Here is a 27,466-nt window from a genome sequence, read left to right as displayed (position 1 = left end):
ATACTCTGTGTATGTTTGTATATTTGTTTTTTTTTTTATTAAAACTTGGACAGAAGAAAATGGACTAGATTCCACTCCATTACCCCTGCTCGACTTCATCAGCTGCATGGAGCTGTGATGAAGTAACAGCTCTTGATGGAATTCATCCAAAAGCCCACCACTAACGCGCATGGGAACAGATGCTAGGACAATTGCAGAGAGCGAGTGTTTGGCAGGTCTCCTCTAACACGGCTCCCCTTGCACAGGCAGCCTTGTGGCCCTGTTGTGCTCCCAACTCAGGAGGGAGGCCTAGGAAATGGAGGGAAGTCCATTTTGGTATCAGTAGCACTTCCAAGGTGAGGAAAGGTTGCAGGATCAGACCCATGATTGCAGAATCACCGAATCCTAGAATAATTCAGGTCTGGATGGACTGCAACAGGTCATCTCCTCCAATCCCCCCCTCAAAGCAGAGTCAAAATGTTGAATTCAGACCAGGTCAATCGGTGATCATTGTGGTTGCTCACCAATTCTTTGGCCGTGAGAAAATAAGCATGCACCAGAGACACGGAAGTGCTAGCTAAAGGCAATGAGAAAACTCCCACTGATCCTGATCAGCACCAGATTGTTCCTTCATTGAGCCAACCTGCTGGATGTGGGATTAAGACAACTTTGAGAGTCACCTAGTAGACATCTGCAATAAAGACGTCTCCACCTGAGCTACTTCCTTGTACTATATTTGCAGTCAGCAGAGAGAAATGACCATGACTAGCTTTTGTCCTGCTTTGGAGAAGCTGAGCTGAGTGTGGTCAGGTGGATCACACCCAGAAGTGTGTGTCTACAGCACATTCCCTGCTGCTTTATGAGAGATGGTAAAAGAGAAAAAGCTAACATGAGAAAATGCTTGTGTTGCTCTACCTTCAGATGAAAAACCACAAAAAATAAAGCTCTTTTTTTCTCTCTTCTGGTTGATTCATAGCATCTGGGCAGATGAGTCACTTGTCATCCCTGCCACCGAGGCTGGACCCCATTGACATGCAGTCTCCCAGAATACCAGGGAGGAAACGAGGACGGCCCCCGCTCCAGTCTGCTCCCATGAAAATGGCTGTTCACAATCTTTACGCAGCACCAGCTGGCTCTTTGCCAGGAGTGAAGATCCCAAAGAAGAGAGGGAGAAAACCTGGGTACAAGGTAGATATATTTTTACACACTTGTTCCGTCTCCTGTTGTGTTTAATGAATTTTTTTCCTAGAGTTTCAGATGAAATGCAAGCATTGAGGTAAAGTTGTGGAAGTGTTAGGTAGAGCAATGCAGCAAAAGGAAAAGAAACTGGTTTCTCTTCTATTTAAGCTGCCGAAAAAAAGAAATATTAAAAACAAACATTGAAATTGTTTTAATTTGAGGTGTTTGAAAATAAATCATCTCCCATTGTGTTTTGTGAGGTGTCTGCATGTATTCTGGGGAGTGTTTCCCTTTGATTTTTCACTTGCCCCCTTTTTTTTCTTCTGTTTCACTGGAAAAGATGGGAAATGGAACAAAATGGAAAGAAAAGAAAAGGACAATGTGGGAAATGGTGAAAAGAAAGGAGAAAGCAAAGCCAATTTTCACAGAAAAAAACTGGATATTTTAGAAAGTGCTGAGATTACTGTTACCGAAGGAAAGGCTATTTTAATTATTTGTCTGCTAACTTTGGTGGAAATTTGTGACCAGCTCTCCATACTACCCGGGCAGGGAAGCAGGACTGAAGAAATAAATAAACCGTGATCCTAATGCCAGGCTGCACTGCTGGGGGGCTGGAGGCAACCTCAGTAAAGGCGGCATCTCCCAAACCCACGTCTCCTCGGAGAGAACCTTCTCTGAAGGTCGAAGGACAGTTTGCTCTATGTCCTTGAAAGAGCTGACAGCGCTGCTGGCTGTGCTGGTAAATCAGTGTCATGGGGACATCTGCCCAGCAGGAGTTGAACAAAGACCACAAACCTCATTTAATTTAGGCCAGGCATGTAGATTTGAAAGCCATCACCAGCAGTGAACTGGAACAACTTTCTTAGTGAGGAAAGTGTCATCCTCAGCTTTCGTTGTCAAGATAAGAGGCCAAATTCAGCGCCAGCCTGTGTGAGGCTGTGGGATACATGAGCCAGGGCACAGCATAGACCATCATTGATCCTCAGACCTGGCAAAAAAAGTGATTGTGCTGCTGGGAGGAGGGGAATTTAGTAGTGAATTAATTTATTATTAGGAACTAATTTATTATTAATTTATATTAGTGAAAATGAGTTACACTGCAGTGAGGTGCTTCACTGTGACTAAAGTGCTTTGTTATTCTCCCCATCTATTTCTGTAGCTAGGTAGGTGTATAGTATGCTTGTTATTCACAGTCTTTGTTTTTAATGGGAACAGTTACAGATATGCAGTCTGTTTCCCAAAGATGGCAAATTGCCGAATGCTAGAAAACAACAACCTCTTAAGTTCCCCATGTCTAAACAGAAATACAAAAGCACAAATGATGCATGTATAGAGCCTTCCCCAGCCTTCCTTAAAAAAGGGCTCGACCCTGGGCATTGCTAAAATCTGCATTTCGTCCTCTGGTACTTGGCCTTATTGACAGCAACTTGCAATACCCTAAGCCTTGCTGCTGCTCATCTCCCAGTTTTTTTCTCCAAAACCATACCCGTATATGCAGTGCTAGGGGGAATTAACCAACCCCTTGGCTGTAGAAGTGCCTTACCCTTTCCTGGAATAGCCAGGTCATGGGAGAGAGCAAGGCACCGTGCTCAGCGCTGCCCACTGAGCTGCAGACGCAGGGACCGAATTTCTCTACTCCTTGGGTCTTGGCTTTACCTGCAGCCTGTTACTATCTCTTCGCCTGTCCCTCCTTCTCACCCTTTGCCAGACCTTCTTCTTCCTCCCATCCTCCACCTTCTCTCTTCTCACTCTCTACCACACACGGTGGAAGCATCCACCCAGAGCTCTGCACGTGCTGAAAGCAGATCTCGCATGACTAAGGAACTGCTCGAGCAGCAGTTTCCCATTTCTTCTGAAAAACCTTAGCTTTAGTAACATGAATGATGTAACAGCAGTGGCCAAGCAGAGCCAATCTGACAGAAGGCTCAGATATCTCTCATGGGATTACTGCAAAGATTTATAGCAATAGTCCTATTTTGGACTATTTGGACTGCATGCCCAGGCTAAGACTGGGGGCAATTACTCTAGTATTTTATAAAACATGGGATATGGACCTACTAAGAAATTATTTTTCACTTTAGTATTAGATTAAAACTCTGGTACAGGAACATTTGCATAATTTTACTTAGTTACTTTTCTTTACCAGTAATTTAAATTATTACAGGATCTTCAGATCAAAACTGTCCGAATGCTTTCCAAGCCTGCCATAAAAATACTTTGGAGATATGGTGAAAGTGAGTCCCTGGGATGCTTGAGTGATTTGCCAAATATCACAATGAGCTCGCACATAGAGTTTCAACAGACCCCAGCCCTTCTGCCCATGCTTGTCTGGCTGCCCCCCATTTCTTATTCCTGCATTTACATTTCATCTGTAATTTGAAAAAAAAAAAAGCTGGGGATTTTGCTCTTTTCCACCTCAGCTGCACTCACCCACCTGTGAAGAAGCCTTTCACCAAACACCACATTATTTGTACACCGGAGAAGCAAAAGGGAGAGTTAAGTTTGCTAAAGCGCTGCAGTATCATTGCTCCTTGGACCTAGAGAGTGCCAGCAGTCCAAGCAGCTGGAAGGTGTCATTTCCACTGCCCCCTTCCTCTTTCAAGAATTTTTTTTTGCCACGCTCACACGCGCCCGACGTCACAGACCAAGTCTGCCTGTCTTCAGTGAATGGGATTTGGTAGTCGGTGGTCTGAATCACTCATGTCTCTTTTAGACTTTAATTAATTAACTGATTAATGTGTCTCCAGGCATATCTCTGGCACCTGGCGGGCAGCAGGAGCCCAGCGCTCGGTCCCCATGCCAGGGGCTGTGCTGGTTTCTGCTCTCAGGCTGCAGAGATTTAGCAGAGGGGCAACGGCGTGTCCCGCCTGGCTGCAGTGCTTGGCGCTCTCCAAGAGCAGGAGGTCGATTTTCCCGGCCAAGATGTTTGCACGGTGTAAATCATCACATTGCTGCCGGCTCTGTCAGGACCTGCTGCCCAGTGCTGCAGCACTTTTGCACCTCTGCAGGAGCGCGGCCCCATCTGCGGTCAGCGGTGGCACCACGCTCAGCAGCAATGGGAGGGGAAGGGGGAGAGAGGAGGGAGTCGAGGTCACCTGCTATTGACGGAGCCTGCTCTAAGATTACAATTTCTGGTGTCCTGCATGTGTGAATGGCATCTTCAGTGGCACGGTGTTATTTCTTGGTGAGCGAAAGCTAGAAAAAAAGGCATCCTTTCATAAATGATGGCTTAAGTTTCTGAACCTGACACTCATGATCTGTAACATCTGAGACATCTAGCCTTGTGCTGTTTATTAGCATTATAGCATTTGTACACCGAGGCAACATTTTCCACTAGGAGTCTTTGTGCACGGTGCACTCAGCTGAAGTGACTCGCTCTCCATAAAAAACAATTTCTGAGTGTGAGTCAAAGATTATATTTTTTCATGGGTAACTCTAGCTTGATTTAATTAGCTCACTAATTGTATGACTTTCAGATACCATGAGACTTAAACGCATTTTAAAAAATGACTCCATGCCCAAATGGCAGACAACCAAATTCTTTATAGCAACCAGATAGCTGAATTATTACAGAACAGATGGAAAAATACTTCAGAATTTTAAGCAAACTAGGAATATATAGCCTAGATTTAAAATTTTTTTGACCGAGATGTGAATAACAGACATTTTTAATCACATGCTCAGATGACCCATTGCCTGTTTTCATTGATTTTATAAGCAAATATCTGTGTCTTCCTAAGGTGCTCATCAACAAATGGCATTTCATCATGCTTCACACCAGAGTAAAGACCTTTTCCCAGCTATCCCACTTATTTTTTCACAGCTGTGGTTTTAAAATTTCATCAGCTGCTTTTCCAAAAAAATGTTTTGTATCTAATGTAGAGCTGTTGCCATAAAATCCTACATTTTCCTTAAATACATCATGCTTTCTGACTGTCTAAATCTCCTTAGGAAAATATCCGTGCTGGCAGCCCAGGATAGAGTTAACCAGGACTGGTTTTACTTCTCTGGCTGTAAATAAGGGGCAGCTCCTAACAGCTGCCTGGCAAGACCTGGCACCTGGGAACTGCTGTGGAAAAGTGCTGCAGCTGTACAAGGGAAGGCTGCGCCGAGCTTAGCATAGTATTAGGGCCATATTAGCAGCGTTAGAGGAGTTAGTCGTGTTAGAGGACATCACAGCGACAGAGACACCTGCGGGGCAGAGCTGACGGGGCTGGCGCTGCAGCGAAGCAGACCACATCCCTCCCAGTCCCAAGGTGCAACTAAACTCTGGCCCCATCAGAGCAGCCCAAGGGCTATTTGTCCGCTGAGGCTACTCCCATTTCACAATAAGACCATCCCTCTGGCGAGACGCCTGTCAAGCCCAGGATGAACAGTCGACTGGGATCTTGCAAGCTCCCTGCTGGGTTGGGTGGGGAGTCAAGCTCACCCCGAATGGGACTGCATGGGGGGTGCAGGAAGGATCAGCAAATTCCGTGTCAGAACAACGCAGGGATCCGAGAGGTGGGAGAGGCAATATGAAACTATCGGATTGAAGATTCATCATAAAGTTGACCATAATGGGAAGGTGCAAAGTGGGGCAGCCTGAAGTTACGAAGACCTCTACAATCCTTGGTGCTTGATCTAAAGGGAAAACGGACCCTTTTCAGCAAGCACAGGGTGCTCTGCAGCTCTGCAGTGCTTGTTTTGAGTCCCTTCTGACCAGCAACCTTCACCGTACCCCCAGGCCAGTGGTGGTCCCCATCCCACAGGGAAAGTATGAAGCTGAGCCCTTGGACAAACCTGGTGCACGGGTCCCACTGCTTGCAGGGACGCTGCGGTTGGGTGCTGGCTGCCACCTCGTGGGCCCAGCTGCAGATCTGAAACATTTTACATCATGGATCTGATCTTTGCTGGGAAGATTTCCCCCAAGACTTCCACCATGTGATAACTGCTCATCCCGAACAGCTAGGACTCGGTGCTGAACAAGTTCTTCTGGCTTCGATCAAGTCAGTGGCAGGAAATCTGCACTTCTCTGGGTGAAGGTTTAATGCAACAAGGTTTAGTGCTACCTGTCTGCTCAGCTGTCGAAACCCTGCACCAGACTGGCCCAGATTTTCATATCTGTATGTGTTTCCATTCACAGCTGAAGTGGCTTGAGGTGGTTTTCTGTCTAACAGCAAAAGTTAGCACGGCCTGAACGTGCCTCTGCCCTCCTGCCTGGAAGGATGCAAGCCCAAGGGGACAGGGTGAACCCCAGCTTCTTCTAGCAGAATTTGTCAGGACAAGGGACAAGGAAAGCAGAGGAAATGGGAGCCATAAAGACAAGGAGCAATAATCTGTATGGTTTAAAAAAATCACCAGGACATTTCACTTCATGACTTATCTTGTTTCTTTCCTTTTTCTTTTCTTTTACATTGTTTCAGAAGCTGGCAGAGAACTTGTTCAGAGAAAAAAAAGCTGTTTTGAGAATATTCTTCCTCCTCTTTCACATTTTTCAGTGTAGGATGATAGAAATACCAGCTAGATTTTTCCTGGGTCCTCAGCAAGGGTGTGCGAATCATATCAGAAGTCCCCACATGAGTCCAGAGGTGCCTTCCCCTTTTGCAGCAGCTGCATACTCAAATAGTGCAGCCAGGCAGCATCAATGACACATCAGCCCAAGTCCTCTCTGCATCTAACGTGCTGGGACTTTGCTGAAGTAGGCACACTTATTTTCTTCCCAAAATCCCTGATCAGTGTTCTCTGATCTCTTTTCCATGGTAGAAGGTCCATAAGACTGGGTGAATGGGTGCATACCTCATCTTAAACCAACCATTGCCTCTTTTTGCTGCCGTGTGCATTAAAAACTGATGACATTTGACATTCAAAAGCTGATTTGAATGCTATGCTGCGAGGGTGCCCCGCAGTGCGCTGACAGATTTGCTCTGACTCCTTCTCCCTCTCTCTCTTCTTCCCTGCTTTTTTCACTTTTCGGTGAATATGTTCTCTATTGCCAAGCTCTCTGTCAGTGCTGGATGATTGGGTTTACTTTTTGATAGAGAAGAAGCAGTCCAAGAAAAGACATCTTTAAATTAAACAGTTTGCACCTAGTGATATTCAGTGACTACCCAGGGTTTCAGTGTCCAGAAGGTATTTTAGCAGTGTTTGTTACTGTACTATCTTCTGTAATCAGGCATTGTTTTATTTTGATCTAATAAAGGCACATTCCCTGCTACCCCTAATAAAAATGGCATTTAGCTGTATCCAGAGGCTGTAGAGCACATACTGTTGCAATTAAATTTGCAGTAAACTGGTCACTGAAACAGCAAACTGCCAAGAAGGGGCTTCCAAGCTGGAGAGTTTACACAAGTCTTGCCCTGTGTTTATTTGCTCTTCAGCATAAGCCTGGCTGTGCCTCCAAGAGCCAAGAAACAGAAGAAAGCAAGCAGTCTAGGGGGACGCCGTCAAACCTGCACTTCCCCTCGGCCGAATGTGCCGACAGAGCAGCTCACACGCGGCGGGGCTGAGAGGTTTGAACTCTGCAGAGACGACAGATGGGCAGGTGTGGGAGACAGGCTGGGCCACCGGACTGCGAGTCACTAAGTGGGATGTGGAGCTGGCGCACAAGCGAAACAGAAGTTATTAGGGGCTCTATCTCCAAAATATTATCTACATGTATGTGTGAGTGTGTGTATATTTATATAGGTATAGATAGATTTACATATAATATATAGACATACGTAGATGTATATACATGTATATATGTATATATTATGTATAAACACACGTAGGTATATATGTATGTATTGTATATGTATATATGTTTGTAAGCAAAAGTGAGCCCAGAAGCCCAGCATAAGAGCTACCCAAAGTTTCAGAGTGTCAGTCCACTTCCCTACTAAAATATGAGTCACTGAATGTTGCTACAGACAAAAACATGTCATGCTGCTTCTCACTTTCTCATATGTGATAAAACCCAAACTGGATCCAGACCTTGATTTTCATAAAACCTTTTTCCTCACATTTACTTTAATTGCTTAAAAACAAACCAACACCACCTCTCTGCCTCCGGTCTGCCCTGACCCCAATCTGAAGACCAGACAGCTCTCTCAGGCCATGGCAGCATGGGCAGGTTGAACCAACATCAGCCAGGGATCAGCTCAGGATCTCCAGTCCCGTATAGCTGCCATACTGCAACCCTGTGCCTAAGCATATGTATTTCCACAGAGCCTTGCAACTCCTGGCTGCAGCTGGTCTGCGGCTAGTCAGTCTGAGCATGGCCATGTTATTTTGGGCGTCCCTGCTCATTTGTGGGGACTTACCCAGCACATCCCCCTAAGCAGAAGCTCCGTGCTGGCGCCCACATGTGCATGAATCACCTTGCCTACCTCGGTCCCCTCGGCCTTTGCTGCGTTTGACTGGCAGATGCCACATCTCTAGTGTGATGCTACAGCTGATCCAAAAGCAAAATGGATATTTAAAAAATGCTCCAAGCAAAAGAGGAATTTTTAATAACCATGAACATTTAGCCTGCAGAGCTCCATGTCATTGACCGTCTTTAGGAAAACAAACTGGGCATAATTCAATAATGGATGGAGTGGTTCACCATGGGCTTGGCAAAGTATTTAAGCAAATATTAAGTTTAAACATATTCAGTCCCCTCTTGTCTTTTCCTGATTTGGATCTCTTAAACTTCTAGGTCTTTTTTGCCACAATATGGAGTATCCTGAGTAGGAGTGAGCAGTGTGTACTAACATCACACCTACCTTCTGAATAAGTAAACAAATTGAGCTACCTCCCCAAATGCTGGTACACAGTATTCCAGTCCCATCATTCTGCACTATAAACCTTAACTATTTAGGAACCACTGCACCCACCTTATTTCTTACACCCATGAGGGCAATAAAATCCATTGCTCATCTCAGATACACCTATTTAAAGTTTGCTCCCTTTTCAGGCTTTTAGTTTTCAGCGGCAGGGAGGCGGAGGCAGTTTGCACCCCATTCAGAGGAGGAGAAGCTATCCTGAATCCCCTTCCATTTCCCAGGAGAATCAGAGCCTGGGCCCAACAGTCACTCCAGCCCGAGCTGCTGATTCCCGGTGCGGGTGGAGGGGCCTGAGGACGCTGAACTGATGTGATGGCAGAGGCAGAAAGCAGGGAGCACCCTCTCAGCCCCTGCCTGCCTTGGGCAGACCACCTGGAACCAATTGCAAATAGATTGAAAGAAAGCAAAGCCAGTTTATGATTATTTTGCCAGACTCCCACTGAAGATTTATAGGGGATCCATAGAGTCCAGGCTGCCTTTGCTTTGGAGAACTGCATGGTGGTGGTGGAAATGTGCCTTAAAGACCATGTTGCCTTTGTGTCCTGCTCGTCATCCTGGTTTGATACCAAAAGACACTCAGAGAACCAAATGCAGAGACTTTTGCTGAGTGTCCTCACATTGGATTTGAATAAACAGTGCATGGAGTCTTTTTTGACCGGTACCAGAAAGCCCAGCACTTCTAAGACAATCCAGAAACAGTCTGCCCCAGACAGCTAACAAGGTCCTACAGGGGTTGGTGCCTGGACGAAGAGTCCAGCTTTTATATCCATTGGGGCACTTTGTACCGACCGCTCAGCAGATGCTGCTTTGGGCACACTCAAGGCTGCGGCTGTCATGTAGAGCTGCAAGTTTGAGGAGGGTTTGGTGGAGATCTGGTGGGCAAAAATCCCATCGATCCCCAAAATTGCCTTGACAGAGAGGGCATTTTTGTTTGTTTGTTTGGAGGGGTAACATCCCAGCACAGGCTATCATGCTACTGCAAGCAAGAGAGACCCTGAATTCTCTCTTTTTGAACCCTTGCTGGAATAAGGCGGTGTCAGGGGAATGATCCAAACTCCCCAAAATTTAATGATGAAAAAAACTCTTGTAGAAATATGCATGCTGCTAAATCCAACAGCCTCTCCCTCCCTCAGCTTCCAAATTTCACTGTTAGACTGAAACGGAATGACAATTATTTGAAATATAACCATAAATCTTTGGACAACATAAATCTTTATCCAAAATTACCTCTACTCTCCACCAGGACTTGCTCAAGGTTTGGCTTTGTAGCTAATGGTCTGGCTTCATTTCTACTGAAAATATACTTTCTACGTTATTTCCAGCCTGGGTGTAAGCACTGGGAGAAGCAATGCTCTTTGTAAGTTTAGCAGGCCTAAAAATTCATCCTCATTCTTAGGCTTGTCACTTGCAGCATTTTACCTGTGGCCACTGAAAAAGAACAACAAAAATATCACCTGCCAGCAGAGCGGCTTGGTGTGGAATATATAAATATATAAAATATTCACTTGTGTGCCTGACTCCGTTTTCCCCTCACTTGCTTTCACGGCAAAAGGAAAAATGAGGGTGATACTTTTGGGTCGCATTCATCACGTCAGCCCTGTATAATTATGAGGAACCGAACATCATTTACTGGTGAGACATTGCCAGATATTGGCAGTGTAAAGACATAGTAGTATCGCACAGTAAATTCTCACTGTGTTTCATTTTTCTAATCCAAACTGCAGGCCACTAGGATTACTGTGTGCAACAGTGCCGCAGTTTGTATTTACTACCTGGTAATAACACACCATCGACCATGGTCTGAGCTGAATCCTTTCCTTACTTACACGGGTGGCAGTCCAAAGTAGCCCCTTGGTGCTGTTGGGTTTGCATGAGATTTACACCTTTGTAACCAGGAGCAGAATTTGGCCCTAAATTATGGTGTAGTTAAAGACCTGCAGTTTCCCCCTGCTCCGAGTCCTGTAAAATTATTTACATCTGCATGAAATGGGTTGTAAAATGCCACTGCTCTGATTTGTTAGAGTTTTACACCCAATTTGCTCAGGTGTAAATAACTACCCATTGGGTGGCATAATATTTGCATCCTGTAACTTAGGGCGTTGCTCGCTGCTGCAAATCAATGTCAGCCTTCAGCTCCCATTACCCTCCACGGAGCAGGAAGGAGAGGCCTGGCCTGGAAGAAAGCCATACAAGAGCAAATTGCTAATGAGCGGGAGCTTGTGGCGAGTGATATACATGCAGCAGCACTGAAATACCTTGCGTATAGCCTCCTCACCCAACCTGGTTACTTTTTGCAGCTGAAGTCTCGTGTGCTGATGACACCGTTAGCAATCTCTCCTCCACGAAGCACACCGGAGCCTGATATTAGCTCAATCCCTCAGGATGCAGCTACAATACCCACTTCGGCTGTCCCGCAAGCTCTCACAGGTATGCACACTCACGCGCTCCTTGGCAAAGGAGTGGGCAGGTACCTGGGTATACGGTATATACAGATACGTGCTTTCCAAACAGGCACAGCTCATGGAAGTGGGATGTTTGCAAATTGGACCGATGGCCAGGCACGCAGAGCAGAGACGTTCTGCAAGACCCTGTGTTTTGACTGCGCATGTTAGGATAGACTCAGGTCTATCCTATAGAGACCTCAGATCCATGCCTCTTGAGTTACGGACATCCACATCTCAGGAATGCTAACTCACACTCATGCTGCAAAGTGGGCAGTAATGGCCAGACTAAACACTGGTGTGAACATGAAGTGTCTGTTAACCATCCGGGGAAAAGAAGAGTGGAAGACCCATGGTCAGACTGTAGCCAGGGTTAACAGCACCTAAAATCCAATGACTTACAGCAATAGGAGGCCTGATCATTTCAAACTGCATTTAGGGAAGGGTATACCAGAAGTAACATATGTTGATGCGGTTAAACTGATGTAAATGAGAAGAAAATCAGCACATAATTCATAAGAAATTTGATTAACCCTGAAATTTCAATACAGAAATGGATTCGATAACATTAAGAACTAAAATAACATATAAACCCCATTATTCCTTAGCTGAGATGCATAGAGGTGAAGTTTTCCATCTGCTCTGCTAGCAAAATGATACTAAATGTAGCGATAATAATAATATATTCTCTTCTCATTTATCCCTCTTCATTCAAAGACTGCAAACCACTTGTCAAACATTAACCGTGCAGCCCTTCCCAGCGGTTCAGCTCTCCCTATTTCGAGAGGGGAGGACCACAACACGGCCCGTCCGAGGGGCCACGACAGAAGCCACATGCTGCAAATTCGGCTGGGTTTTGCATGGTGTTATGCCAGGAAAGCTGCACCCTGACAGCTCCCTACAATTCATGCGTGCTGCTGCTGTTTTTAGCTATTTTATCCTTTTGTTTATTTGGCACTTTGAAGGAGTAAAGTGCTATGTATTGATAAGTATGATTGCTATTATACTCCTATTTACCCAGGATATACTGCTTGGGCCCCTTCTGCTGTTCAGTAAGAGATGCGGTAACAGCGTGTGCTGTGACATTCGTACTAGATTTTCATTATGGTGATGCAAACTGTAAATTATTTCCAACTTTACACAGCTGTCATCATGTCCTCCACTGTGCTTGATGTTTTTTGTCACATATCTGATTTCTGTCAGAGGACAATGTTATATTGTCTGGGAGATGACAGCTCAAGCACACTCAGCCAGCTATTGTAATATGTCTCACTTTAGCCTGACTTTAGGGCTTTGTCTTAGTCACCCTTAGTTACCGCAGTGGTATCTCCACTTCCTCTGAGATGGAGGTGGAGGTAGCCTCAGCCAAGCTTAAAATCAGTTCACGGTAGCCATATGATAACGCTGATGTGTGTCTTGGTCAAGGAGCACCGTTAGAGAAGAAGCAGGTAGGACCTGACAGCTGAGGGGCTGGGGCACCCCCCCATGGACCCCATGCATGGGCACGTAGCTGTGGTTTTGGCACTGCACATGATGTACAGTTTCCCTCTATCTGATGCAGTTTGCAGGGTGCTGGATTGGACAGGGAGGGTCACGAAGGTCCCAAGGACCTTTTTTTTCCTCTGGCATCACACGGCATAGCTCAGTGCATAAGTATCACCCTCCAGAAATTGCAGCTACACCAAGGAGGGAAGCAGAGAGGAACCACTGTCTCCTATACTATAGCTCAGTGCATAAGTATCACCCTCCAGAAATTGCAGCTACACCAAGGAGGGAAGCAGAGAGGAACCACTGTCTCCTATACTATAGCTCAGTGCATAAGTATCACCCTCCAGAAATTGCAGCTACACCAAGGAGGGATGCAGAGAGGAACCACTGTCTCCTATACTATAGCTCAGAGCAGGGGGCTCAAGGAATCAATCTAAAACCACATAGAAAAAAAAAAATTGTCAGGCTAGAGCTTACCAGTCTGTTGCAGGGTCACCCCTGCTAGCTGTTGCCCTGTGCTGCCTGGGGATATCTTTGGCCATCAGCTGCATGCATGGGGGTAGCCTGGAAGAGAGTATGGCTGGACTGTGCCGTCGCGAATGGCAACAATTCACAAATGAATGAAAGAGCACACCAAATAAATGTCAATGTATAAAGTTAGCATTGTCTGGAATGCTCTGAGGGCCTCTTTGTAATAACTTTGTCGGGCTTTTGTGTCCACAGTCTGCATTTACGTCAACAAACAGGCTAACCTGGGGCCGTACCTTGACAGAAAAAAGGTGCAGCAGCTCCCAGAGCACTTTGGGCCCGAGAGACCTTCAGCGGTCCTGCAGCAGGCTGTTCAGGCTTGCATCGACTGTGCACTCCAGCAAAAGGCTGTCTTCTCCCTCATCAAGCAGGGCTATGGAGGCGAGATGGTGTCAGGTAAAGCATTTTTGTGAAGAGTTTGTGACCAGTCAGAAAGCGCCAGAAATCTTAACCTGATAGCTAATCTTGGCTGTCCTATCCATCCTGTTCACATGAGCAGGATGGCAACCAGCCTTGAACATTGCCTACACTCTTGTAAAATGAACTGCTGAAGGCATTGCACTGGTGTCAGGTGGGAGCTGAGGCTATATTGAAGAGCAGCCATGATTCGAGGTGGGAATATGGCTGGCTCCAGAGTCCTGCACTAGCTATTGCTCTTGGAAACGATGCTCAGGTCAGCCCTGTGGTCTGGGTTTTTAGTGCCACTGTACAACAATAAGCAGCATTACAAGTCTGCATGAAGGCCACACGTTGCTCTAAAGGAAAACTCACAGAGCTAAGCTGCTCATATGCCCCCTGCCTGCCATTCATGAGCCAGATCTGGTCTCAGCTGTAGGAACTGCAGAAGTCCTACAGCAACTCCCCATGCAGCAGGACTACACAAATATGTCAGAGAGATTTTGACTTGGTCCCTGGGGCAGCAGAGGTGGAGGTCTGAGTGACCTGGAGCTGCAGCTCTCAAGCTTTTCTCTGGCCCCCCTCTCTTTCTGTGCTCGTTTGCTTCCCCCCACCCTGTCCCTCAAACATGCAGGACATCCCAGACTTCAGCTGTGAACCAAGGTCTGGCTGTCCACCCACTCCTGTCTGTGTCAGCCTGCGCCCTCTGTTCCTGCCAGACAAAGCCGTACGTCTCCAGCTCCAGCAGCGCTGAGCCCAGCCTGCTTACCTGCCCTCTCCCCATACCGTCTTGCTCAAAGTAAAATGTGAAAAACACAATGCTGTCAGGACAATCTTGGGCAGGGGAGAGGGAACGATGGGAAACAGAAGTAGGAGAGACAAAGGGCAGGTGGAATTTCCCAGAAGCTTCTCATCCCCCTGGAGGGACAGTCCTCGCTGCATCAAGAGGAGTGTCCCATGTCCCATGTCTCCCATGTCCTGTGCTGGGATGCCCTGACCAGACTCTCAGAGCAAATGCTAACATTATTTTTTCTTTTAATCACAGCAAATTTTGCATCACAGCACTGTTTTAGCACAGGGGGGATGCAGTGGAAATGAAATTTTGGTGGGAAGACGGGCACAGTGCTCTCCAATGAGCTGCCATGGATGAGTCAGGCACAAACACGAAGCTAAGCACTGCAAGTCCAATCAGTTTTGCAGGGCCCACATCAGCTTTGCTGTGCCATTGGGACCCTTTTGGGTAGGAGCACAGGCTCTGGCCTGCTGTGCAACATATAAATGATGTTTCCTCCTTTGCCTTTATTTCCCTTTTGCCCTCTCTAATCCCAGGTGAGCCTTTCCTAGGAAACATCAGAAATATTCTAAGAATAATCCAAATTTGTTCACAGGAATATGTGACTGATGCAGCATAGCACAAGGCTTCATTTTTGCCTCTCTCTCTGTTGCATATATGATTTGCCTTATCATCAGGAGAACCACGGGACTGCCAGACCCCGTTGTCTCAATTCCTCTGAGCTGGCTTGGCCTCAAGTACCAGAATTAAAATCACCTGATCTACATTGCTCCGAACTCCACATGTTTTCTAATCAGCCAGGAAGACCCTAAATATTTAGAAGGGAAGAACGACCTTCTGGTCACAGTGTGGCTCTGAGATTACAGCTCCCTTCTAGCCCAGCAGCAGCACAGACAGATTTTGCTATGGGCTTTCCAGTCAGAGCACCTCTTTCCATGGCTTGACTTGCAAAGCTCCCAGCTAGGTCTCATCGCTGCCAGTGTCAGCCTGGCTGGATGTGGAGCATAATCCCTTACGGCAACTCAGGGCAGCAGGAAATCTCTGAAGCTTTCCCAAAGATTATGAGCCTAAGGTTGCAATTTAGACTCATTGTTGCTGGAGGATGTAGGACAGGAAAAAACCTTCTGGATGATGGAGTTCAGGCAGCCATGTCATGTAGTCCTCTGCAAACTGTTTGGCAGCTGAGCAGGAGGGTTTGTCCTGCCACGATTGCCCCTTCTGACGGCTGGGACCTATGCCCTTTTTGATTCATGGCTAAATGTAGTCGCTGCCTGCTTTGTCCAAGAATTTTAATTTCCCTCCTCCAAACCTTGTTTTTACCCTTAGATGTATTGATAGAGTCCAGTACCTCATTTTGTTAGGCTTCAATAGACAATTTCTCTCAGGCCCTCTCTGCACTGTGAAGATCACTGCTGCATTAGTGACAGTCCTGGGTGCAAGTGTCTTCCCACTGCACCACAGAGCAGAGACAGCGGCTCAGGTCCTGACGGCTGCAGTGCAGGATCTTGTAAGGGAAATGTGGTGTTCCCTGAACACTTCTGTGAGCTGCCTGTGCACCTATTTAAGTGTGAATTCACCTTTTTTGAGCATGAATTACCAGAATGGTACCCACAGTTCCATAACTGATTTCACCAGGACTGCTTATCCTGCAAGTGACACTCCCTTGTCTGTCCTGGAGATGCCTTGTCTGATGTTTCCTAGAAATACATTTGCCTTTTTCATCACTGTGCCATCCTGATGCACCATGAGTATCTTCTGAGTGTCTTTCTCTCCCCATCAGTTCCTGTAGAAGCCTCCTCCCTCCAGTAATTTTGCATAGCCTTGTGCTTTGTACTATTACATTTCAAACCATTTTTACTATTCCAGTGCTCGAGATCATCCAATACTTTCTGTGCAATATCTCGATCCTCTTCTCCATTGATAATGCCTTCCAGTTTACAGCATTGACAACATCCTTTTGCATCCTTCTAGCTGTGAGGCCAGCAGAGATTTCCACTGCTAGCTCCTCTCCAACACTATGGCTGACTCGTGCTGGCAGAACCTGTTCTCCTCTCTTGACCCACCTTTCATATGTAATCTTCCAGTTTAACAAAAGATTTCTTATGCTTTACTAAATTCCAGATAGGAATTACAACTACAACTACCAGCTTTTCTTTGCCTGTAAATGCAATTATCTCAGCAAATAAAGATCCCCGATTAGTCTGACAGACCTCTCTTAGGTAAAACCCTGGTGCCTTTTATTCCGTTCACAGTCATGTCTTTCATTCTTGTCTCCCAATTTTCTTTTAACACCTTGGGCACTGTTGAAGTCAGCCTAATAACCTGCCATTGGCAGAACATTTTCTTTCCCCTTCCTTAGACTAGGATGTTGTAATTGCTTTCTTCCCATCATACAGCACAGTTTTCAGCTGAGTGCATGTATTAGAAATCCTTGCACTGCTGGCTGTGCCAATCTGCATCTTTCAGCATTTCCAGGGGAAGGTGATCTGGGTCATGCAAAGTCAGCTCCTCAAGCTCTCTCAGCTTGTTTCTACTTCAGGTGGGGTAATTATGTGAAATATTTTAAGATATGCAAACAAATATTTGTGTTAAATCTTTTTCCCTGCTCTCAGAAGACACCCGTCCTGTTCTTTCTCCTGCCACGCACTCGTGGGTATTGAATTGCTCTTGCTTACTTTCCAGTTTCAGCTTCTTTTGAGGGGAAGCAGCATCTCCTGAGCCTGCTGGTGGTGAACAGCATTGGGTATGTCCTGCGCTTCCTGAAGAAGCTCTGTCGCAACCTCTTGTGTGACAATTTCTTCAGCAACCAGCCTTTCCAGCAGTACAGCACTGTACCAGAAGGCCCAGAGGTGTATGAAAACAGACGGATGGAGGCAGGTAGGCAGCTTGATCAACTTGTGCTCAGGGTTTAATACAGCTGAAAAATGATGTCCTGTTTTGGTCCTATACTGTATATCCTAGAGAGCTACAGGTCTGATTTGTAGTATTTTTCCCTAGTGGCTACAGAGGAGGGTTTCAGCTGAGATCCACTGTGTTGAGGAGCCCCAGCAGTACAGTAATTTTTTTTGATGATTTTATATATCTTTGTTTATTTTATTTCTTTTCCTAAGTAAACAAGGCTTGTGTGATCACATTGTCCATCTTTCTATCAGTATTCCCCATAACTTTGGACCTACTCAACCATGCTTGACCCAGTGCAGAACTCTCAAAGAGGTTAAGATCCCACAGGTTTCAGGCAGGCAGGTAGGCAGAGGGGAAATCGCCGTCTCCATGCAACTCAACCCCTGTATTAGACCCTAGAGAATCCCCATAGACTACCAAGCTTCCTCTGCCCACAGACCTACTGCAGAGCGGTCTTTGGGATGTGACCGCACCAGCCAGGTGTTTTCCCCATCTGCTCGCCCTTTTCCCTGCTCCCCAAGGAGGCTGTTCATTGCGTTGGCCTGCTGCCTTGCCTCTGATGGGAGGTGGCGAGGCTGGGCGAGCAAGGCCTCCTGCAGCGCACGTGTGTGTCGGTGAGCACAGCCCAGCCTACGCTCTACGGGCTACCTCAGCATGAGCAGGGAACGACCATCACAGCTGCTGGGCTCCAGTCTGGTACTGCCCCAGTGCTTGGTTAGTGGTGTGCCCCTGCTCACGCATGTCGTTTGTTGGGGAGATGGGATGCAAAGCAGAGCGGTCTGCCTTTGCCAGAGGGAGGTCTCACCAGGCCAGAAAGCTGCTTGAAGCAGAGCCGCTGAAAGATGCAAAATCAAGGCCCTGAACCTCCACCTCACCTGCAGTCTTTCCCCTGACTTAGTTTATTTTGCCTTCTCTTCTATTAACAAGAATGCTGGGTTTTGGGGAGCACACGCTCTCTCTGATGCTTGCATACAACTCCCATACAGTTTAATGGCAGTTATATGCTGGCAGCTGAGAAGAAGATGTTTGCGTGTCCACAGTTATGATCTGCAAAGCTGTGAGTGAGTTGTGCATACAGTGCAAAAATAGCCTACTTGTGAAGAGCAATCCAGCTGCCACTCTTCTCTATGAACATATATTATAGGGGAGAAAAGGAAGAAAATTGAAAAGTGACATTGTTCTCCTTCAGACTATGATATTTGCAGCAAACTGGATGCTTATGAGAGGCCCAGGGATTTCTGCAGCACTGCGTGATTGCAGCCCAGGAGGCATTTGCATTTGCATGGCCAGGCTGGGCGTGAGGGAAGGCAACTCTCCTACTATTTTCTATGCTTGCGTTATACTCCGAGCATCTCCTTCCCAATGCAATTTAACTGAAAACATTCACACTGACTGCCTCAGCCATTGAAGAAATACTATCTGTGCCCCAGACCAGGCAGGAGACGTAGATGCAGGGAAGGACCCTCCTCACTGGACTCTCCTGCTGCTGTTGCAGAGGCAGTTACTAGCCCTTCTCAGGGCAGTGTGGGCTTGGGCAGCCCTTCTCATGGTTAGTGCTGTCCTGGACTCCCTTCCCTCTGCTGGGGAGCAGGATGGGAGAAGAGGCAGCGGCTCTTTGGATCTGTGAAACAGCTGCAGGCAGTGGCCAAACATGGGGTTAACACTAGCTCTTCCAAGCTCCAGCTCGCTACCTTTAAGTGCAGTTTCTCTGCAAGAGACTGAGTCGAATCCCTGGGGGTAGAAGAAGTGGTCTGAGACGCGCTGGCCTGCTCTGGGGAGAGCAATAGTGGTAGGGCAGCACAACCTGCAGTGATTCGGCAGGAGTGCAGAGACAGGGGGTTGCCTGCTGCACCAGGGACGTGGGCGGGGGAAACGCCTGGTCCCGCAGTGAGCAAAGCACCAGTGGGGAAAATATTGCTGAAAATAATAGCAAGCACACACATGATTTAGAAAGTGATCTCTCACAGAAAGGCTGAGCGACAGTTCCTGAACCAAACCCTTATTAGTGTAAAGCCGCCAGCCTTGCTGCCGTGGAGGGGTGAGGATTTGGATGGTTGCAAGAGTACCTCCCAGGGGAGCATCTGTCCTGCTGGCAGCTCAGCCACACTCCCTGCCCCAGCCACGCAGCGGAGCATCCCGGCTCTGCCGCTTGTGTCGGCTGCAGTGCTGCTGGCTGGCGATGAGCAGTGCCGTTCCCAAAGCAGCTCCAGCGGCTCCTGCAGCTCGCTGAGCCAGTGGCCCCAAGAAGTGACTCTCCTCTCACCAAAGGTTAATAGAAATACAGCAGGACAGGACCGAGGTCTAGACAGCCTGTGCTTGCAACTAAGCCCCAAGGCAGTCATAGGCTGGCTCTGCTGTACCCACCTCGTGTGAATGTCACAGCACTTTTGCTACCACTGGTGACTTCCCTGGTTTCCCTTTGATTTTTCAAGTGCTTTTAATGTTTGTGCAAGAGCCGGGAGCAGAGCTGCAAAGTGAAGTTCCCTTCCAAATTCAGCGTGTTTTGGCAAGGTGAGATGTCCTCCTCATGCTGGATCCCTTCCCTCCCTCTCCTGGCCTAAAGACACGTCCTCCAGGTGGAGTGAGTCTCAGGCGCAGTCTGCTCAGGCTGCCTCAGAGGGACTCGCAGTGGTAGCCTTTGTGGTGGAGATACTTGTGTCCTCAGGACCACGCTGGGATGTGTCCTCAGCTCTCACACAGCCCAACATTGCTGGGTGGCAATGGGTTATGGGGATTTCACCCTCACAAACACATGAAGCCCAAAACTGAGCTTGCCATTTCAGCTGGCACAGAAAGGAGCCACCTCTGGAGGAAAGACCAGAGGTGCTCTGCATTGCTCTCTGCAGAAGCCTGACTGCAGGCTGGAGAGACTGGCTGGCCGCTTAACCAGCTACCTAGGTGTCTGCCTCTATGTGGTTTGGACACATCCGTGTGTGAGGCAACGGGCGCTTGTGTCTACTCCGCTATCCTCATCTTTCATCTGCGGTTGCATTAGCCCTGGCACTTCCCATGCAACACAGGCGGTTGACAGAGTGTAGTGCTATTATACAGCAACCTGTTGCTATTAGTTTGAAATGGATAGTAGCAGCTCCACATGAATCATTTCCAGCTCTTTAGAACTGAACAGCTCACAAAAAACACACTTACCTCACCATCATACTCATACAGGAGACATGAGGGACAGCTAGTGAGCCTGTGTACTTTAATCCTGCTCCAGAAGTCACTGGTTATAAATTATTGTTTTGTTTTGCACTTATCTTTTCTTAGACAATTTAGACTTTCCTTTTGAAAAAGCTTCCCGACATGTCCAAGTTTCTGGACTGCTGAGTGTCAAATTCTGCCATCATACACACTTCACATAGCAGCTTATCCCAGACTGGGTGCTAGTCTCATTTGGTGTTTTAACATGAGCAGGATAGGGGGCTTAAGTCAGTAAGGGGGCAGTCTGGTTACAGGGTGCAGAACATTTTGCACTGTGCCCCAGGATGTAGGTTGGAGGGTTGGGGGCTGGTTTTGGTACAGTCAGTTAATATATAATTTGGGCAATTTGCAAGATTGCTGCCCAGCCCCAGAGCAGGCACAAAGGCAGTTAAGGAGGAATTAGCTCCGCCATGTAAAGCCCTTGGCACAAGGAATTTTGGAGAGAGGAAAACCTATCTCTCCTCCAGGGAGCTTGTGCCCAGCTCAGGAGCTGTCTGTCCATGGCTGTGCTGCAGAGGGACTGGCCTACCACCCTTCACGTGGCACTCACCAGGAGCCAGCCCGATAAATTATGTTCCTTTTCATAAGGACATTCAGTAGCTCCATTGACACCAGTGGAATAACTCCATTTTAGGGCTTGAACCACTGAGTTTATCATCAATGCTGCATTGCCTGAGTCCCCTTCCCATCTCCACAGGAGCCGGTGTTTCTCTGCAGCAAGGTCACACAGGAAGAAACAGGCCCCCTCCCCAGCGGCGTGGGGCCAGCACAACAGGCGGTTTCACTGTAGCTGTAGTAGTAAGCAGGACCCTGGGAGCTCTTCACACGGATGAGTTTGGGAGACCCTCTGTGTCTGGGTAGGTCTCGTGGAAAGTGCAGTGCCATAATGAAGTACCTCAGGAAACTGTGCAAAGCTGCCACATTTTTCATTGTTGCTGTTCTCCAGCTTGTAATGGAGATGTTCTTTCTTTCAAAATCATGTGCCTTTCAGCCTCTGTGTGCCAATGAATTTAATATATGTATTGACTTCTTCAGTGCAGTTACTCTTGATTTACACTGGCAGGAGTGAAAGGAGAAGCCGGCATCGTGTCCAGTCATATTAATCCACTTACACCATTCAGTAGGCACCTTTTAACCTTGCCCTGAAGCACATGCCCCTGAGCCATTACTCAGCTATGCTCACAGTAAACTGCCAAATGCTAATTGCTACATAAAGGCCAGGTGGGATTTGTTGATATATGCATATATCACTTAGAATGATGTTTTGCATGTCTAAGAACGACGCACTCACCAGACTGCATGAAGCACTAGCCTCTGCAGTTATTTTTGTTGATGGCATGTTGCCCTCCTTGTACCTGAGGCTCCTGTGCTCTGTGTGCCCTGCAAACGTGTTGCAATCCAGCAACCCTACACATGGTGTGAGTGTCCTTCTCTAACCCACTCCCAAAGGCACTGGCTTCACTGACTTGGTGTGTCTGGGGACATATCCTATGGCTCCTTCTCCCAGACAGCTTTGTCAGCTGTGAGAGGACTTTTTGGCTTGTGACAGCAATGGTGGGGAGCAGCTGTGCAATGACTCCCAGGACTTCGTCCCTGGGGATGCCTGGCTTCATGTCTGAGTTTCAGTGGTGCCTGAGATGTCACCTGGCACCTGGATTCCAAGCACCTCCAGGCCTGCTCCCCAGACTTATATGTGTGAGTGGCAGTGAAGTTGGAGTTAAAATGGCAGCAAGATCTGGACTAACTCTACAGTTACTGCTGTAAAGTGTGTCAGGTGCTACACTGATAGGAAGCCAACAGGGCAGGGATCCTGTTAAGTGCCCCCATCTACACCCTCTGCATTCAGCTTTCGTTAGTCTTCCCATGCTGAACTGACAGAGGATTGGGTGCATACATGGAAAAGCAACATTTCTGGAGCACACACTTACTCTTGACACACACATATGCAATGTTAGACTGTTCTTTTTTTTGGAGGGAGCTGTGTTTGCTACAAAACTTCCTCTTGCCATTCTGATGACGGGCACAGAAACTGAAGCAAGGTTTCTCACAAAATCTAGGGTGCTGTCCCACGTGGGAAGCATTGAACTTGACAAACATCTTCTGCTTTTTCTTGTCAGTCAATCCTCCCCTTGCTCTTTCTGTCCTGAACATTGAGTTTTGGTTCCATTGTGTTGTTAGACAATTGCTGTGCTCCAGGCAGAGAGCATGGCTGCATTTAAGCAGTAGCTGCAGCAATCCTTTGCTTTGCCCAAGGACTCATGTGGCCACCACCTATCCTTGTCCTCACCAGTGGAGAAGACAGCAAGGTCTGTGAAGAAGCAGCTTGCTCCTCTCCCCAAGGCTACGTCAAATGTGTATGTTGGAGGGAACTATTGTATGCTTAGATACTATATGGTGTCCCCTACCTCTGTCTGCAGCGGAAAGCACCTCTTCCTCTGCTAGTGGCTGGAGGTAGGGCCCCCATATGGAGCAGAAACATAGCAGGAGGTGGAGGCACTCTGTGCTATGTCAGTGCCTCAATATATGTAGGAGGGTGAGTTCCTCATGTGTATAAGCACTTGAAAAGCTTGTATGAGAAGCGCCATAGCAATGCACTGTCAGTACCTTTCTTTCAGCATCTGTCCAATGAGGACAATGATTCTTGCCACCAAGTGCAAAGCCCTTCTAAAACTACGCTAGGAAAAAGAATAACATGATAGAAAACTATATATTATTAGGATCAATATTTTCTGCTCAAAGCACCAAATAAACAGCAGCTCAGAAATTTCAGGCCCTAGGAGGGCAAGAAAAACGTTGTGTTTCCCCTTCCTAGTGCTGTGGCTTGTTTAATCTTGTCTTGTTGCATGCTATGAGGAACAGTGCTCCTGGCTTCACAGCACACTCAGAATAAATGGCTTTTATGGCTATCAATAGCTTGCTCTCTTCAGCGTTTAATTACCTTCAAAGGCCATTTATTGCCTCATATATTCCCCTACCATGAACATTATCCCTTAAACAATAAATAAAATATTAAGGTCACACTTAAAGAGGGAGCAGAGGAACTGCACGAGCCATTCAGCCACAGCCAAGTCTAATATAAAATGTTTGTCTCGTCTTTGGGGCACTTGAATTGACTGCAGAGCTTGCAGTGGGGCAGCAGAAGGGTGGGGTGGCTGCAGGCATTTCTTCCTTCCTTTCTTCCTTGCATTAGCTCTTCCCACACTCAACCTCGGCAGGTTCAGGGAAGGGAGTCAGGCAATGCTCCTTGCAGTGAGATCTGTTAAGCTGTGATGTGATTTCCTAAAGGTGGTAGTAGAGGGTCTAGCATTTGGGCCCCTTAAATCTAGACCAACAGAAACAGTAATGAAATCTTGCCCTGGCAAGAAGGAAGATAAGAAGTATATGGGATAGATGTAGTTCACCTATGGTACAATTTGCCTTAAATCCATAGAACTGTCAGAACTGGATACGCTGGCCTTTCTGATCTTCGAGCTGTATGATTACTGTTTGTTAACCCTCAAATGAAGAAAAAAATCCTTTTCTTTCCCTTTAAGTTTATAAAATTGTGGATCCCAAGGAATAAAGCTGTCTTGCTTCCTCAGGTGAACAGATATCGCTCCAACTGTCAGTCCAAACCAAACCCTTCTTCCCAGCCTCCTTCAGGCTGTTTTACCGCCTCAGTTTGGGGGGGGGGGAATCACTTTTGGAAAAGCTCCTCTTTAAAGTCAAGTGGTTAAACACTCTCCTCTCAACAACAGATGAGGCAAAGCACAAATGCCCTTCTTTATTCAACCAGTGATACTTTCAGAGCAACGGTTTGTGCAGAGCAGGGCCAACCTGGGACCAGCTATGCACAGGGAGCATGCAGAGAAGCCATTTAGAGCCCTGGTTGGTGAATCACGTGTTTCAGACTCTGTGTTCGCTTCACAGGATGGTAAAGACCTTTTCTGTAAAGGTCTTTACAGAAAAAGGTCTTTACAGACCTTTTCTTTAAAGGTCTTCTCTATATGAGTCCTTTAAGAAGTGTCCAAATTTAGGAGTTAGCACCAATGACTTCATTTAAAATGGTTTAAATGAAAGTCCAAACATGAATTTCCATTCCTAAACTTGTTCTTAGAATGTTAAATATTGATACAAATATCTCGGATCCAATACAGCTATATTTCAGGCAGTCAGATCAACAGATGCAGGACAGGCAACAGGCCACAACTGATGATTAAAGATTTACTACCTGTCCAAATGCAATGTATATTAGCCAGTATGACCTACCAGACTTTTCATAGATGTGAGGGAGAAAAAGATGATCCTGAAGACCCTTACCTTGTGCCAGTTCATGCCATGTTAGATAATGTTACTTGTGAGCTGCATGCTATGTGTCACTGTATGCTCTGACGGTCCATGAAATCTGCAGGCAATTAGATATGTAGTTCTTTGCTTCAGGGTTGCTGTTGCAGCCAAGATAATGAAAAAATGGATTTGGGGGTGTAGGGGAGCTATGTGGATCACCAAAGCCAGTGCTTGCTAAGTAAAACACAGAACTAGGAATGTTTTGGACAAGAGATACAGGCTTGCTTGTGTTTCATCAGTCTGGATAAGAGGGCTCAGGGGTCTTGTCATACTGCACATTCTCTAGTTTCTGAGACTGCTTTGTATGTGCAACCTGCAGCAGGGTTTGCATTTGCATCTCCATGAGAAAGAAGTGGAGCCAGTTGATAAGGGCTAAAGGGCAGTGTTGTATTTAAGCCATTTTTATCTGACAAGTTTCAAAGTGGAGTTTGAATTTTTTTCAGGGGAGCTTACTGGTTTCTTCTTGGGTGTTCTTCAGTTTTTCAGCTCAGTTTCTCCCCCATGTTTCCCTCTTTTTCAGCCTTTCAGATTAAAAGATAAAAAATCTCCTCCTCCTTTACCTTTTCTGTCTTTCCATTCCCATTTTGATACCAAGCAAGTGGAAACTCCAACATCACTGCATTTCCAGTTCTGTGGAAACAAAAAATCCAATTTTTCTTGAAAAGTCTTGGCCCCTGTTAAATCAACAGTGCTCCCCAGCTCCTCAGGATTTATTTATTAGCAGTAATTGTACAGAGTGCATCAAAGCGCTTTTTGGAACATAGTAACGTGCAGCATCTGCCTCGAGAACATTCATCTGTTGGCAAAACGAGGGCAGAGCAGGAGATTAAAGCAATTAAGCGGGTCACAGGAGCACATCACGTGGCTAGGAAGGCAGGGAGCTCGGTGTTTCTGTTGGGAGGGCAGATGCTGCCGGCAGCGGTGAGGAAGGTAAGGGTGTGAGGTGATCAGCGTTACTGCTCCGGAGTGGGTTGAGTCAAATGTGTCTTCGTCTCTCACTGAAAATAAGCCGCAACAGCAAGTTTCAAGCAATGAAGCTTTTTATGGTGGGCATGAAGGAAGGAAGGAGGTTGCAGGAGGGATTTAAATGAAAAGGAGGCAGCGGCTCAGTTGACTTAAGCGGGGAAGCAGAGGTTAAGGAAAATGCAGCGGTGCTGGGGCTGAGACTCGGGCAAGCCCCGCTTCCCCGGCAGCACAGGGGAGTCACAGGTAGCTGTGGGAGCTAAGGGAGCGAAGGCTTTAGAGCCCAGCCGTGTAGTACCTATATGATAGGAGAAAGCCCAGAGGAAATATCAGAAAGACCAGCTGAGCTGCAGCACTGGACAGAGATAAATGAAGAAAGACTATAAAAAATCCTATGCCTGCATATAAACACATGCACAAGCCCATACTTTATACATACACTGCCTAATTTCTGGATGAGGCTGTTAGTTATTAATGGGCAAATAATGGGTAACAGTTTATTTTGCAGTTACTATGCTTTGCTCCAGACATCTCAGTTAATGTCTCAGATAATTTGTTTTTCAAGCAAAAAATCACTGTTAAATATTTTAAGTCAGTACTGACCAGTATAACTCAGGAAAAATCATCATGCTGATAATGGAACAAAAATGCATTAAATACTTAATCTGCACAGAATCCTAGCATACAGCATACACAGGAATGCATAATTTCCACATAACACAGTAGTTTTCATATAGTGTATTCTATATACATTTTTTTTTGCTACTATGTATACATTGCTAGTCAATGCTGATTAATAAGCATATGGGGTACATTACAAACTACCTGGATAGAAAAGCACCTCTAGGTACTGCTGGAAGCTGAAGACAGCAAAGATTGATTGCAGCCTCTCTTGTCTACCTCTGTCAGTGCAGGGCTATTGCTATGCTAAGACACCAAACTATACGATCCTGATAAATTTCTTTTTCGTGATGTGCACTTTGGTGTAAAATAAAGTCGGGGAGAAGGAAAGAGAATGAAGGAGCAGGGCTGAAATCAGGAGGAAGAGACGAAAGGAATAATTTCTTTAAAGGCCAAATCCCTAGGTCATTGAAGTCTCTTTGCCTTCACTCATGGATATTCAGTATCAACAATTTCCTTACATTGTAAATAGGACTCAGATATCTCCACTGCAACACTAGGCATTTATTCAATCATCCTCAAATACTTTAAAAAGCTCCTCTATGGGTTATTTATACACACAAACGCCTTCTATTATTAAATCTGATTTATTTGTCACCAGCCAGCTTGTGAATTTGCTCTACCTTTTTACTCAGTTTGGACAATAAAACCATGTTGATCTGCTCCCAGACAGTTTCATTTCCCGGTTCTACTGCATTAAACACAATGTGGCTGTTGTCTAGGCTGCAAACACACAAGGGGAATTGTTTAAATAATGAAAAAAAATTGCCTACGCTGAAGTCTTTGTAATCAGGACAACATTG

General features: G+C 46.4%; 1 protein-coding gene across 1 annotated transcript in view; it reads left to right on the top strand.

Moving 5' to 3' along the window:
* Positions 1–966: 966 nt before the first annotated feature.
* SCML4 (Scm polycomb group protein like 4) overlaps positions 967–27,466 on the top strand; it is a 53,856-nt gene continuing 27,356 nt past the window's right edge. The window contains exons 1-4 of the mRNA XM_026119896.2: positions 967–1,167; positions 11,243–11,372; positions 13,598–13,798; positions 17,274–17,468. Of these exons, the coding sequence (XP_025975681.2) occupies positions 967–1,167; positions 11,243–11,372; positions 13,598–13,798; positions 17,274–17,468 (727 nt within the window). The remainder of the gene's footprint in view (positions 1,168–11,242; positions 11,373–13,597; positions 13,799–17,273; positions 17,469–27,466) is intronic.

This window comes from Dromaius novaehollandiae, chromosome 3 (assembly GCF_036370855.1).
Source record: "Dromaius novaehollandiae isolate bDroNov1 chromosome 3, bDroNov1.hap1, whole genome shotgun sequence".
Lineage (NCBI taxonomy): Eukaryota > Metazoa > Chordata > Aves > Casuariiformes > Dromaiidae > Dromaius > Dromaius novaehollandiae.
This window is presented reverse-complemented; position numbering and strand designations above follow the sequence as displayed.